At 45.5% G+C, this 13,912-nt stretch overlaps 1 protein-coding gene across 4 annotated transcripts in view; it reads right to left on the reverse strand.

Moving 5' to 3' along the window:
- Nucleotides 1-13,912, reverse strand: part of KCNAB1 (potassium channel, voltage gated subfamily A regulatory beta subunit 1) — a 296,623-nt gene that overhangs the window by 73,278 nt on the left and 209,433 nt on the right. For all 4 annotated transcript variants that reach the window (XM_015425542.1, XM_015425540.1, XM_015425543.1 and 1 more), the window contains exon 3: nt 2,443-2,480. In XM_015425542.1, coding sequence (XP_015281028.1) covers nt 2,443-2,480 — 38 coding nt within the window. The remainder of the gene's footprint in view (nt 1-2,442; nt 2,481-13,912) is intronic.

The following is a 13,912-nucleotide window of genomic DNA, read 5'->3' on the forward strand; positions in this document are numbered from 1 at the left end:
TTCCTGCTGTAAAGATGATTGCTTTGTTTTGGTGGCTTTTAAGACCGAATGAGGCGTCCATCTGTGTTAAATGGTTTTATTCAGCAGTTCAATGAAGCTGTATGATTGTTTTATTTTAACAGCCATTCTAACTGACCATTAAAAAAACATAGCACCAACCATCCAAATGCACTAATGTACTGCTGCAGTCTTTGGGAAGCTTCCCATGCCTCAATCACTGCTGAATCAGAGCATCAGTACAGGTCCTCAGAAAGAGTATAACCTGAACCTAGCTTCAGCTTTATAAAGCTTCAATGCAAAGTGGACATGCAAATATGGGAAGGCTGTGACCCAGTGTAGAGCACTTGCTTTGCATGCAAAAAGTCCCAACTTCAACCCCAGGCACCTCTAGCTAAAAAGATCAGGGTAGTAGGTGATGTGAAGGACCTCTACCTCTCTCACAGTTTGGTGTAGTGGTTAAATGCGCGGGCTCTAATCTGGGAGAACCAGGTTTGATTCCCCACTCCTCCACTTGCACCTGGCTGGATGACCTTGGGCAAGCTGTAGTTCTGATAAGAGTTGTTCTTGAAAAAAGAGCAGTTTCTGTCAAGAGCTCTCTCAGCCCCACCTACCTCACAGGGTGTCTGTTGTGGGGAGGGGAAGGGAAAGGAGTATGTAAGCTGCTCTGAGACACCTTTGGGTAGTGAAGGGCGGGGTATAAACCCAATCTCTTCTTCTTCTTCTTCTTCTACCTGAGATTTTGGAGAGCTGCTGCCAGTCTGAGTAGACAGTAACTAACTGCAAGTAATCAATGATTTGAATCCCTGTTAACAAGTTACAGTGAATGCACATACTATCTATGTACTGTGTACACTTGATTTTTATTTATACATGTGTTGAGTAATTCTCATCTTGTATTCAACACATGTACAGCACAATGTGTCGTTCAAACCCCACATTTATTCTAGGTAATGCTGTCCGGTTTCATGCATAAAGTGAACACACATTGAATGACTCTTAGAAACAGGTGTTCATGCATACATGCAGAATGTACATGTGTTCACTGCAACATGTGAACAGGGCTAAGTGTAAGGCAACTTCATGCATTCAGATACACATGGAGACCCATATGGAGTGTTTTCACAGGTGATAAGAACACCTTTCACTTTCCAATATTGCACTTCAAACATTGTTAAAGCAAACAGAGTACATTTTTAAAAAATCATATGCACTTTCTGGTCAATGTTGCTCTTTTGTTTGACATACCGTTTCAAGCTCTGTACTTCCCTGAACAAAAGAAGTTTCTGAGGCTGCTTTTTACAGTGTCAGTTTCTTTACAAGATTCATGTCTTTTAAAATGAACTGTATTTTGGCCAAAGTACTGGCTGAGCAGAAAAGCATATGTAAGTAGTCCAAAGGAATACCAGCTCTGCACCTTAGGAGCCTGACAAGCTACTTCTTGCATGACTTACTAGCATGCATCCATGCAGAGTTACTCCAATAATCCCATTGACTGCAGTTGTTTTAGACTGGAGTAATCCCTGCATAGGATTACAGCATCTATTTTCCCTCTTCTGCCCACATTCAGTTCACAAAAACTGCTTTGCAGAATACAGATTGTACCCAGTCAGGTGCACTGCAACATATATCTTCTTGTGGCTGGGAATAAAGATCAGTCATCAAATGCCATTAATCAACACTTGATTAAACTGTTACTAGACAAGGTTATACAAAGCCCCAAGGGGCCATTCTGCATAGCAACTACAAACAGTGCTGTAGGCCTCAATTGTGAACAGTGAACAGTGACGGAACCTGCCCCAGACTTGCAGGAGCAACTCATTTTGGCTGAGAGAAGCTATGCACAACCGGCAGCTGCAGCAGCCCTGCCAAGGAGCACCCAGAACAGGTAGAGCGGGGCTGCAGACTCTAGGTTCAGTAATAAGAGTTTGGCAGCCAGGTGGAACCAGTCATTAAGTCCTGCCTGTGAAAAGGGCTGCAAGGACACTTCTGGTTGGGTAAAGGGGTAGAGGGGTGGAGCAAGGCAGGGGAGGTGATTGAAAGGGTGGCCTATGTAAGGACGCCTGGGATAATAAATCGAAGTTCCCATATCTAGCAGCCATTGGTGGACTTATCCTTCATGAATCTGTCTAATCTCCTCTTACAGCCATCTATGCTCATGGCCATCAATATGTGAAGTCCAGTAAATTCCATAATTTAAGTACTCGGTACATTTTAAGGCAGGAGATGCTTTACATTAAACACCAAGTTCTTAAAACTGTTTGGATGCTCAGAAATGTTCCAGGAGTGCAAAATCTTTTCTCTCCTGGAAGATAATTCCTTGCCATTTCCTGTGACAGGAATAGACTTGGTTCATTCTGTCATCTGTGCCTTGACTTCTAATTAAAATGAAAAGGCACCACATCCTGCTTGAGAATTATAGTTAAATGAAACAACGTTGCTTACCTCATCTGAAATCTGACCTCCAAATGTGACCCATGTCCCTAGAAAGAAACACAATGATTTGTTACTATGTAGGGTTTTCTTTAATATACAAAATACATTATAATTAGGATGGTTTCCCTTAGGGAATGTCCTAAGACCAATTTTCTTGATCGGCCTCTTTGTAATGAGGATGTACATGGAGGATTCAGACTGCTTTCAGTTTAATTGGCTGACAAGCTATGGGGGCCATGCTTTCATTGCTTAAAAAGCTTTGTCTTAACTAGGCAGAGTTTTCTCCCTCCTGAGCAAGACATCGATGGCACATCTCAATGCACAGAGAGATTTCTGTGAGTGGATGCGCTGCTCTTGTTAGCAATTAGCCATGGATAAATCAGTATGAAAATAACTTGGTCCACTGAAAGATCTTGAAGTTAGATCTTATTGGATGGGTTACAAAAATGCAAAGAAAAAAGGACTCTTCCCACTTGAACTGATTTATGCAAAATGTCTGATAAAGTAAAGGTAAAGGTAAAGGTTCCCTTGCTCGAAAGCCAGGCGAATCCGACTCTAGGGTGCTCATCTCCGTTTCAAAGCCGAAGAGCCAGCGCTGTCCGAAGACATTTCCGTGGTCATGTGGCCGGCATGACTAAACACCAAGGTGCACGGAACGCTGTTACCTTCCCACCGAAGTGGTACCTATTTATCTACTTGCAATTTCTTGCTTTCGAACTGCTAGGTTGGCAGGAGCTGGAACTAGAGATGGGAGCTCACCCCGTCTTGCGGCACCCGGGTCTTGAACTGCTGAACTACCGACCTTCCACAGCCTGCAGTTCAGCGTCTTAACCACTTGAGCCACCGCAGCTCCCAAAATGTCTGATAGGCCACAGTCAAGATCACTTAATTCAGTTTAATTACTCCTTAATGTACCTGAATTCCTCTTTTGTTCATGCTGTCAGGTTAAAGAGTAGTAAGGAAAGGAATCTTCCCACTCTTTCAATGAATAGTCACCCTAACAACCAAAGAGCCTTGCTGGGTCAGACCAGTGGTTCATCTAGTCTAGCATCCTGTTTCAGGCAGCAGCAAATCAGAGGACCAAGAAACAGGACACAGAAGCCAAGGCCTTCCCTGATGTTGCCTGCTAGTGCTGGGATTTAATGGTGTGCTGCCTCTGTGTGCAAAGGTTCCCTCTAGGCACCAAGGCTAGTAGCCACTGATGGACCTATATTCCACACATCTTTCTAACCCCCTTTTTAAATCCATCTATGCTCATGGGCCATCACTATGGTCACTGGCTCTGAATCTCACAATGCCATTGCTTATTGGGTATAAATAGGGTTGCCAACTTGAAAATTCCTACCGGCGGGGGAGAGTCCTTTGGATCCGGGAGCCGGTCTCTGATGCGCGCGTGCGCTTCACGCGCGCGCGCCGCCAGAACGTCACCAGAAGTGACGTCAGACGCTGGGGCGGGGCCACGCCATTTGAGGGGAAAACAAAGAGTTTTCCCCTCAAACCTTGGGCCCCCTCCTGCCCAGGGAGGCTGCCTGGCTGGCAGGCAAACCCGGGGGGGCAGGTTGCACGCGGGCGGGATCGGGGCCGCGCGCCCGGACTTAGTGGCAGGGATTCCCGGCGGCGGCTTGCCCCCCTGCCTCCCTGGTGGCGCGTCCCGCCCGCTTTCCTGCCGCCACTCGGAAGGAACCATCGGGGGCTGACCAGGTGCTCCCCACACCCCCCTCAAGATCTAGGGTCGTCGCCTCTCTGGGTTAGGGGGCAGTGTTCCCTTTAAGCTGAGTTAGTGTTAGCTTTTTAGCCTTGGGACGAAAGCGATGGCAAACCGTAAAGGTAAAAGGCGCCTGCTCGCTCGCCTGGTCCCGGCTTTAAAGGAGCCGTGCGCGCGCTGGGCTGCAGGCAGGCGCTGCCGAGTGGCCCGGGCGCAGGAGGAGGGGGCGCCCATCCTGAGGGAAGCCCCCTGGGACGCCCCCTCCTCCCGCGCCCAGGCCACTCGGCGGCACCTGCCTGCAGCCCAGCGCACGCGCGGCTCCTTTAAAGCCGGGACCAGGCAAGCGAGCAGGCGCCTCGGCACGTGCACGCGCCCCCCTGCCCGCCGAACCCTGCTGCCCGGCTTCTCCTGCGCCTCTCCGGCCCGCCTGCTCAGCCTGCCTGCCTGGAGCCGCGTGGCCGCCGCGCTCCGCGGGCGAGGGGGTCCTGCTGCGGGGACTCTCTCTCCCTCCCTGAGCTCCGCCGCTCTTCTGCCGCGGCTGACTCAGGGCGAAGGGAGGCGGGCTGGCGCGTCGCTGCGGATCCCGAGGGAGGGGGCCCGCAAAACGAGCAGGGGGGCCGGGCCCCGTGGGCCCCATGGAGGCTACGGGCCTGATTCCGCCCCCGGGGGGGGTTGGTAATCCTAGGTATAAAGGTATTTTCTTTCATATGTCTAATCTTTCATATGTCTAATCTTAGTTATCTTTTTTTCTGAACTGAAAAGGCCCAGACCCTTTGATGAGTGTTCTTTGGAAAAATATAGTTAAGCAGAGATTAAATTAGCAGAGCAATGAGTGAAACACTGAGTCCATATATATGTTTGTAAAAATATAAACGTTTACTAGAAAACTAACATGGGGAAAAGGTAAACAGGATGCAAAATAACTAAGCACTAGATCCCTACATCTTTACTGCTAAGAAGATGCTACAGGAACACAGGAAATGGCGCCTCTTCTTCTCCAACACAAAGGCAGTAAAAAAGGACACCAATTTGCTAAATAGCCAATACACTGATTTTCAATCACATTGCTAAAGTTCAGGTCATTATAATAGGACCTCCCAGAATATTCCCGGCTTTCCTCACATGGTAAACAGATTGGGAACAATAAACATGTGACTTCCTGTTGACAAACACAAACAAAGTTAACTCTATAATTACAGAAGTGTTTTCAACTTGCTAATCTCAACACCCTTTTTGAGCCTGTGGGTGCCTTTGGAATTCTGACACAGTATGGTGAGCACAGCCACAAAATGGCTGCTACAAAATGACTGCCCCAGGAGGTGAAGCCAGTCACAAGATGTGTGGTATATTTATTGTGTATAAGTATATATGTAATGGAACGGTCTGATAGCCAAAGGGGACATTACAAAATGGCTGCTGCAGCTTACCTTCAGTCACACAATGAAAATCCTTTGTTGTGATGGCAGCTGCGGCCAGGCCAAACCCAAAGCAACATTTAAAAAAGCTGTACAGTCAATCAAATCACCAATGGCCATTTAGATGCCTTCTTGAAACTAGGGTTGCCAAGTCCATCTTCCACCGCCAGCGGGGGGCTTTGGGGGCATTCCTTGCCGGGAGGGGGCAGGCCATCCCCGACGTGATGATGTCACGTTGGGGATGTCCCCCCCCCCCCCCGCCTGCGTGCTGGGTCTCCAGAAACGCCAGTTCCCTGCACTTAAAGGAGCTGGTGTTCCCCTTTTAAGTGCAGGAACCGGCATTTCCCCTTTAAGAGTGCACGAAGCTGGCATTTCCCTGCAAGCCTGATCTCAAGCGGAGATCGGGCTTGGGAGGAAACACGGGTTCCATTCGCATTTAAAGGCAAGAGAGAAGGGAGAGGGGTGGCTGTGGGTGTTGGGGGCGGGGCTTCCCCCACCGGCTGGCTAGCCGGCAGCGGGTAGAACCCCCCCCAAAAAATGGGGGACCCCTGGCAAACCGGGGGGGTTGGCAACCCTAGTGTCAACAAGTGCCGTTGCACGCAAGGGCACCATCTTGGGGACCCCTGCTTTCCTCACAGAGTTTCTAATGTGTGCCAATCCTAGTGGAAAACATGGCTAGGATACAGCCCAGTATTCCCAGGTATGAACCAGGATTTTGTTTTAATTGCACCACACCAATCTTGTGGCCCAAGAAGGATCATTTCAGAATTCTGACATTCAGGGCATGTTTGAACAGTCATGAATGGCATTCTAAAGCTGGCCAGACTACATTCCAGTCATTTGTTGAAGAAGATCAATATTACTTTTTAAAAGAACAGATTTGCAATATACTAGTTAACTGATTGTGAGTGGGGGGGGGGCATGTTGACCTCTATCTGTATCACAGACTGTTGATTAATTAGCAAAAGCTTTAACAATCTTTGTTTCTATCTTTGCTATTTCAGTTTACACATCATGACGTGGAGACAGATTGTTGAAGTGTGAAAAATGGGAATTATACAAAACCATCCTTAGCTCTTTGTTACCTAGTTACCAACAGTGCAAAGCAGAATTAATTGAAGTCAATGGGCTTAGATGGGTGTAATTCTGCTTAGGACAGCACTGCAAGTCACTTTGATTTAGTCACAGTTACAAAATAACCGCATACTTACCATATGGAGGGGCAGATCTCCTGCTATAGCAGGTGACCTTCCAGCCAGGGCCCCTGTTTCATCATTGCTGCTGCTTAATAGAACTGCAGGGGGGAAATGGGGGAGGGGACTCCTTGGTATTGTGCCAAAACACTCTGTCACTTCCGGTGAAAAACCAGAAGTGATATCCATGTGCTGGGATGAAACAGAGGCATATGCTGTAGCATACACTGCTCATATTTATTTATTTATTTAACTTTCAATTTATAGACCGCTCACCCCCTAAGGGCTCTGAGCGGTTTACATTGTGCAATTATTAATTACATTACCTTACTAGGGCCACACACACAATGAGGGGAAGGGACTACCTATCAGGCACCCATGGCAAGGTCTTAGTTGTTGTTGTTTATTATGGAGGTTCTTCAATCTGGGCGACGGCGTGTTTTGGCGCAGGTCTTCCTTTCGGTCGCAGCAACTCCTTCCGGGTATGGACCCACAGAGCACGACGGCGCATGCTACCGCAGCTGGCCTCTGTCCAAATTGGCTCCGGCCTGCTGCGTTGCCCCGCCACCGTGCTTTGCCAGCCGGCCCAATCTCCACTCAAGCCTCTCGCCTCACTCGCCTCACCGCCGTTCCTGCCGCTGCCATGTTTCGCCACTGCCGTCACTCCGTTCCTCAATCACCGCCATGCCACCACGAAGGGAAGGAAGGGTGCCCCCCACTTTAAGAGCAGGTACCCATTCATCTACTCGCCCGTTCGGGCTTTCGAACCGCTTGGTGGGCAGGAGCTGGGACAAGGACCGGGAGCTCACCCCGGCCACCCTGGGACTCGAACAGCCGAGCTGTTCGGTCAGATGGAATGCAGGCTTCATTTACTGCCTGCGCCACCACTCCCCCTCAGTTTCCAACCAAACTACACTGAGCTTGAGTGTACACCCATCAGTGATCCACTTTTATGTTGGAGAATTAGAGTGTCTAGTGCCTTTAAGCTTTCATAAAGACATAGGCTTAGATCCAGTCATGTGCAAGCGGCAACATAAATGGATTGACCACAATTCCACTTGTGCAAGATCTTGTGCAATACCTAGCACATTTCTCTCATTATATTATAGTAGACAGAAATTGGTTGCACAAGATCACGCATAAGTGAAAATAGAAACGGGGAGACAATAAGTTTATACTATACCATCCCACATCCCAATCTGCTGCATAGGGATTGTTATTCTTAATCACAGCACAGGAAAGAAATTTACTCATTCATCTTGTGGGGAAATTTGGATGCTGCTAAGTACCAATATACAGTTGGAACACAAAGCTTATATAAGATGCTCCCCTTTGATGATCAATTCGCAACAACTGGATTATCTCCCGCTGAATTAGACTTGCCCCTTATGATGTTGTGTATAATCTCATTATTATCATTTGGAAAGCCAGAACATCAGACATCCTACAGCACACAGCTACTCTAAATCACAGCAGTAGTGCTATGGCATTAGACAAACTCTATCTTGCATTCATTCAATCATTTCATTGCAAGGGTGGGAGGCAATTTCTCCAGCCCTGGCGGCAACTCTTCTTTCTCCTTTCCAAATACAGGGGTGGCTGGCTCAGTGTCCATGGGTTCTGCATAATGCTGCGTACTTCAGGGGTTTCCTCATCAATGAGGTAATACGCACTATCCAATAGGTGTCAGTGACGTCATGGAAATATACAGGGCTATTTTTGGGCAGGAACGCACAGGAATGGAGTTCCGGCTGGCTCCCGAGCTGGCCACGCCCAGCAGGAACTCATTAGCATAATAGGCCACACCCAACAGCAGAAACTCATTCGGATTGGTTACATTAGGGGTGTGTGGCCTAACATGCAAAGGAGTTCCTGCTACAAAAAAAGCCCTGGGTTTTGACAACAAACAAGCTAAACAGAATAAGAAGCAAAAGGTGGGTGTGGCTAGATGACCACACTTCTGGTAACATGGGGGTTTGGCCTAATGTGCTAATGAGCTGTGCTGTCAGGGGTGTGGCCTAATATGCTAATGAGTTTCTGCTGTTGGGTGTGGCCTATTATGCTAATGAGTTCCTGCTGGACTTTTTCTATAAAAAGAGCCCTGGAAATATACATGCCTATATCAGGACACCACTGGTTACAGTCCTGGATGGAGAAAGGTGGCCATTTACTAAAACTTGCTTTGGAAAAGGTGGCCTGCACAATTCCAATGACTCAAGGGCCCTTGAGTTTTTAAAGTGCTTTCTGCTGATTCCTTCCTGCTTTCTGTAGCCCACTGAACCTCCCCCCAGTGTTCATAACCAGGCTTCATTAACAGGTTGGAAAGATATGTACTTTTTTTTTTTTAAGATTTGAGGGTCTGTTTGGAGCGCAGCCCAGCATCAGTAAGATCTACAGCAGGAGCCCCAACATGGTGCCCGTGGGTGCCATGGCACACACCAAGACCAGTGTTCCCTCTAAGCTGAGTTAGTGTGAGCTAGCTCACAGTTTTTTAGCCTCCGGCTCACACATTTTTGTCTTCGCTCAGGAAGGATGGCTCCAGAGCAGACTAATGTATGCAGTAGCCAAATCGCTCACTCACAACTTTAATGCTGTTAGCTCACAAAGTAGAATTTTTGCTCACAAGACTCCACAGCTTAGAGGGAGCGTTGACCAAGGCCTTTCCTGGTGCCCACCAAGTATTTTTAGAAAGTGTGTGTGTGTGTGGGGGGGTTTTCTGCGGAGCAGGGCTTCTGATTGGCCACTGAAGATCAGATTGCCTGTGCAATCTTTGTTTTGGTCACCACAGTCTCTCCTCTCTCCTCTTTATCAGTGTATCTTTAAAAATTACTCCTCATATCCTCTGCACTTAGGCTCCTAAGTGGCCATTTTTTGGTTGTGCTCACCCCCCCTGTGTCAGAATTCCAAAGGTGCTCACAGGCTCAAAAAGCTTAGAGACCCCTGATCTACAGCATACATTTCTATAGTAGCAGAATTCCTCAATTCCATAGCAAAAATACAATTTGTCAGGATCTACCTCAGACTGGGACGATATCACACACAGACCACACTCACCTGAAGGTGAGGGCAAGTTACTGTAGAGGAAGCTCAAGGGTTCAAAAGATTATCTATTGATTATTGCTGGAATTCCAGAGATCTTTGGGAAAGGATCATTGGGATTCTCCAGGAGTTAGTGGCAAATCATTAAACACTAAGCAGAATTGTATAAACAGGTGTTTTATATCCAATTTAATTGACAGAAGAGGAATTTTCTAACAAGCAGGTGTTGCAACATCAGTAGACTTTTTAATTAGGATGGTACCAAACACCTGGTTAACGAGCTGTCAGAGTTAAGATCTATGGTGAAATTCTCTGCTTCAAAAGAACAAGTATAAAAGTTTACAATGGCTATGATTACTAGTAATTTTAAATGAGGAAAAATCAAACTAGGCTTCTTTTAAGTTTAAAATATTTTAACATAAATATTGAACTACTGGAATTTATGCCTTTAGCAGCTTATTATTTTAAGGGGGAAAAAGACTGCTTGCATGGATAAATAATTTAATAATTTAATTGCATAGAGAAATACATTTAATGAACTGAGCTGGTGATGCTCAGTGAAAGGAATGTGATAATTGATTAAAGAAGATGTCAAGATCATTGAGTTAAGTATGTATACTTTCTGTAAAAAGAGATTTAAGCCTGAAAAATCCTTTCCCTTATTTGTTGTATGCTTTAAAAGGTTAAAACATAACTTCTAATAGCAAAGAATAACTGTTAAAGAATAAATATTTCTGAATGTCTATAATAAAGAAAATTTAGCTAAATTCTTAATTTGCTAAGAAATTTTGCTAATACATTGCTAAAAACTATAAGACTAGCAAACTGCTAACAAGCAGAGAATGGGAACATCACCAAGCAGGTGTGCAGGCAGAGTTCAGTAAGAAACAAAGACATTAATCACGGCTCTTGACATTAATTAAAAGGCTAATTAAAATCCAGAACTTATATTATACAAGAAGAACCCCTACTGGCTGAAGTAAAATAGTATATTTTGTAACATTATAAAGTTTAACTTAAATTTAATAATTTATAAAAGTCACCAAAAATCTTCTGATGGATCAAAATGAAGAATAATAGATGGATTCAAGGTATCTACAAAAGCGTTATGCTACAGGCTATTTTAGAACATTAGAAAGAGCATGTATAGAGTTTAATTCTTTGGAATGTCATTGTAATGATATATTTTTCCATATTCTTCATATTTTATATACCCTTAGTGGAAGTAGGCTTATAGAAATGTTATTAGGAGTGCTTTTATACACACATATGCATGTATCAATGTAAAGAAACCATTTCTGTAATAAGAAAAGTTAGAATTTATACTGAGAATGAACTCATCCTGAAAGTTCATTCAAAGGTAGAGCAAATCTAGGAGAGAAGCCAAGAAGATGCATTTATCAATTTTAATGAGACAGGCACCTGCATCGCAGGTTGAAATGCGGCCAAGTAACATCTTGTTTGTCAAATGTAAAATTAATGATTGGTAAGATAAAGAAACTCAAACTGAGCATGTGAAAATGATGTCAACAATGATGTAAAGTTGGGAGGAGCAAGAAGAATATATAAGTCAGAACCCTCCTGTTACTCACTGGACATCTGAGCTGAATTTTTAGCTATAAGTTGTCCCTTATTCGAATAAAACATTTTCTACCTGTTTTTGCTGCCTGGATTGTCTGTCTCACTGTGTGGTATATTGGCTAGCCACACAAGTCAAAGAACCTTAGTGCCTTCAGGACATTACCTTCATTAGGATCCCCAGAGTGAAGCTCCAAGGCCTCCAGCATCCCATGATGTCACTTTCAGTTTAACCCATATATAAAGCAGGCATGGTGCACTGCTGGGAGGCCAGGCCTTCTCCCCCCAAGACCTCCTGCCCAAGGTCCATGCCCCCAGCAGGCATAAAAGGTAATTACTTCCTGCTATATTGGAAGGCCCGGTAACCTTAACTGTGAGTAGCTTGGGATCTATCATTAGAGTCTTACTTGGAAACGAAAACTGGACTCCAAGTCTTGCCAGAATCAGAGTCTCATACAGGACCACAGGATGGAAGGATGGGGTCCACCAGCTCACTTTAAGACTGTGTAAATGAAGCCTGACCTTTGGCGGTATAACATCATCCTTTAGATGAGCTCTTGCCTAGTGATTGCCCAGATAGCTTCCCTCTGCTAATCTGCTTTCCGCTTTCTGTGCTCTGTTTCTTGCTCTGCCTATTGCTTGCCTGGACTGGTTCTTGCTGGACTTGCTAGATTGAACATCAAACAATATTGAATTTCTAGTATACTATAACTCTCAATTTACTGTTCTCTTTATCTAAATTTTTACTTATGTATTTATATGCACAAAAGGAGCACTGGGTTGGGACTCAGGAAATGCACTTCCTTTCTGTAATGTACTTCCTGTCTGGGCTGATTTCCTGTCTGTGGCTTACTTCCTGTTTGGCACTGGCCGAACAACAATCTTTCTGTATATCAGGTTTTCATTAGGAAAATGTAATATTTTCTGACCCTCTTATCACTTCTCTGATTATTACAAATTTCTTTGGAACCAGGTTGACATGCCATGTGTTTCTCTAGAGTACAAAAATAGGGACGAAATGAAATATAAAAACATAAAGATAAGATAAAAATATTCAGGGACATAATTCCTGGATTCAGTCTGTGTAGTTCAATAAATCAGTAAATGAAAACTGTGTGCTAACATCACTGAGAAACCCTGAGACAACCCTCCTAATTTATGTCTAAATTTTCAACACAACCCAGCATGTTTCAGTGTTTGGATGCCAAGCGGGGGAGGGGAGGGGAGGAATAATGGAAGCACTTGGTTGATTTCAGATTATTTTTTCTGAATTTAAGATAAGCAATACACATATGCAAATCCTCACTGAGGACAAGAGAAGAAAGCCAAATGCTAAAATACTAAGAACAGAGAGATTAACATTAGCATAGAAAATGTTTCAGCTGCAAGCTCTGGTGGATACAGTCTCTGTTGTCTGTTTACTCTAGCAATCACCAATAGCTTCAGGCAAATTCATCGTGCTAATGCAATATACCTTATTTACACCAATATCCAACCACACAGCATAGCTGATCAGTAGTTACATCTGTGGCTAAAAATGAAATACTGCAGTAATATATTGATTTCACTAATTTGCTCCTGAACCAACCAAATTAATTTTCACCTTCCAATCATGCCAATTAATTCTCGATCATTCGACTTTTGTACACATTTCTGTTTATATAGTCTAATTTATTTGAACATGATCCTTTGCATAGAAAGTTGTGCATTAGGTGAGAGCTACTGTAGCACATCCACTAAGAAACTGAGGTGTACATCAGGAAGTTCCTGGTACATCAGGAAGTTCCTGGTTCAAATTTTATGCCTGCCATTAGGGTGGGGGGCTCCCGGCCGGCTTCTTGTGCGCACCGCATGCACGTCACCCGAAAGTGACGGGAGGACGCCAGGCATGCTGGGGGCAAAACCATAGAGTTTTCCCTTGTATGGCTGTGGCCCCGCCCCCAGCGTGCCCGTGTCACTTCCGGGTGATGCGCACATCGAGGTGGAGTTCCCCCCGGGGCCTGATCTGGCGCCGCCGGGGAATGGGCCTCTGGGGCGGGGTTTTCCCCGCCCCCCCGGGGGGACTTGGGATCCCTACCTGCCATGGCAAACTAAGTCTCAGGAAAGACTTAAGACTGGGAAAAACCCCACATTGCGGCGAAGGATGGTCAGATGACCTAATCGCAATCATTGCATGAGAGATGGCTGTCCAGATAGGCAAAATTGCGGATTCAAAGCGCAAGTACCCAGAAAGTACTTGATTTTCCCGGAGCAGGAAAACGCTGTAGAGAACTGGGAGGATTGTGCGAGTGAGCCTGCTTCGGCGCGGGAGGCGGATTGGCCAGCCTGATCAGCAAATTTAAATGTGAGAGGGAACAGCAGTGTGAAACCTGATCAAAACAACCGCGTGGCTGCACCCTAAGGTGACTCAGCATGCCTAGACATTGGGGAGCACTATACCACTCTAAGGGTGTATAGGTGTTATCTCCTTGAATGGGATGCCTCCCTTTGTCTTAACCTGGGAGGTGCATGCCGATCCCTCCTTTCCCCCTTTGTCCTCTCCCTCACTT

The sequence above is a fragment of the Gekko japonicus genome, unplaced genomic scaffold, assembly GCF_001447785.1.
Source record: "Gekko japonicus isolate JY-2015 unplaced genomic scaffold, Gekko_japonicus_V1.1 scaffold702, whole genome shotgun sequence".
In the NCBI taxonomy this organism is placed as follows: Eukaryota; Metazoa; Chordata; class Lepidosauria; order Squamata; family Gekkonidae; genus Gekko; species Gekko japonicus.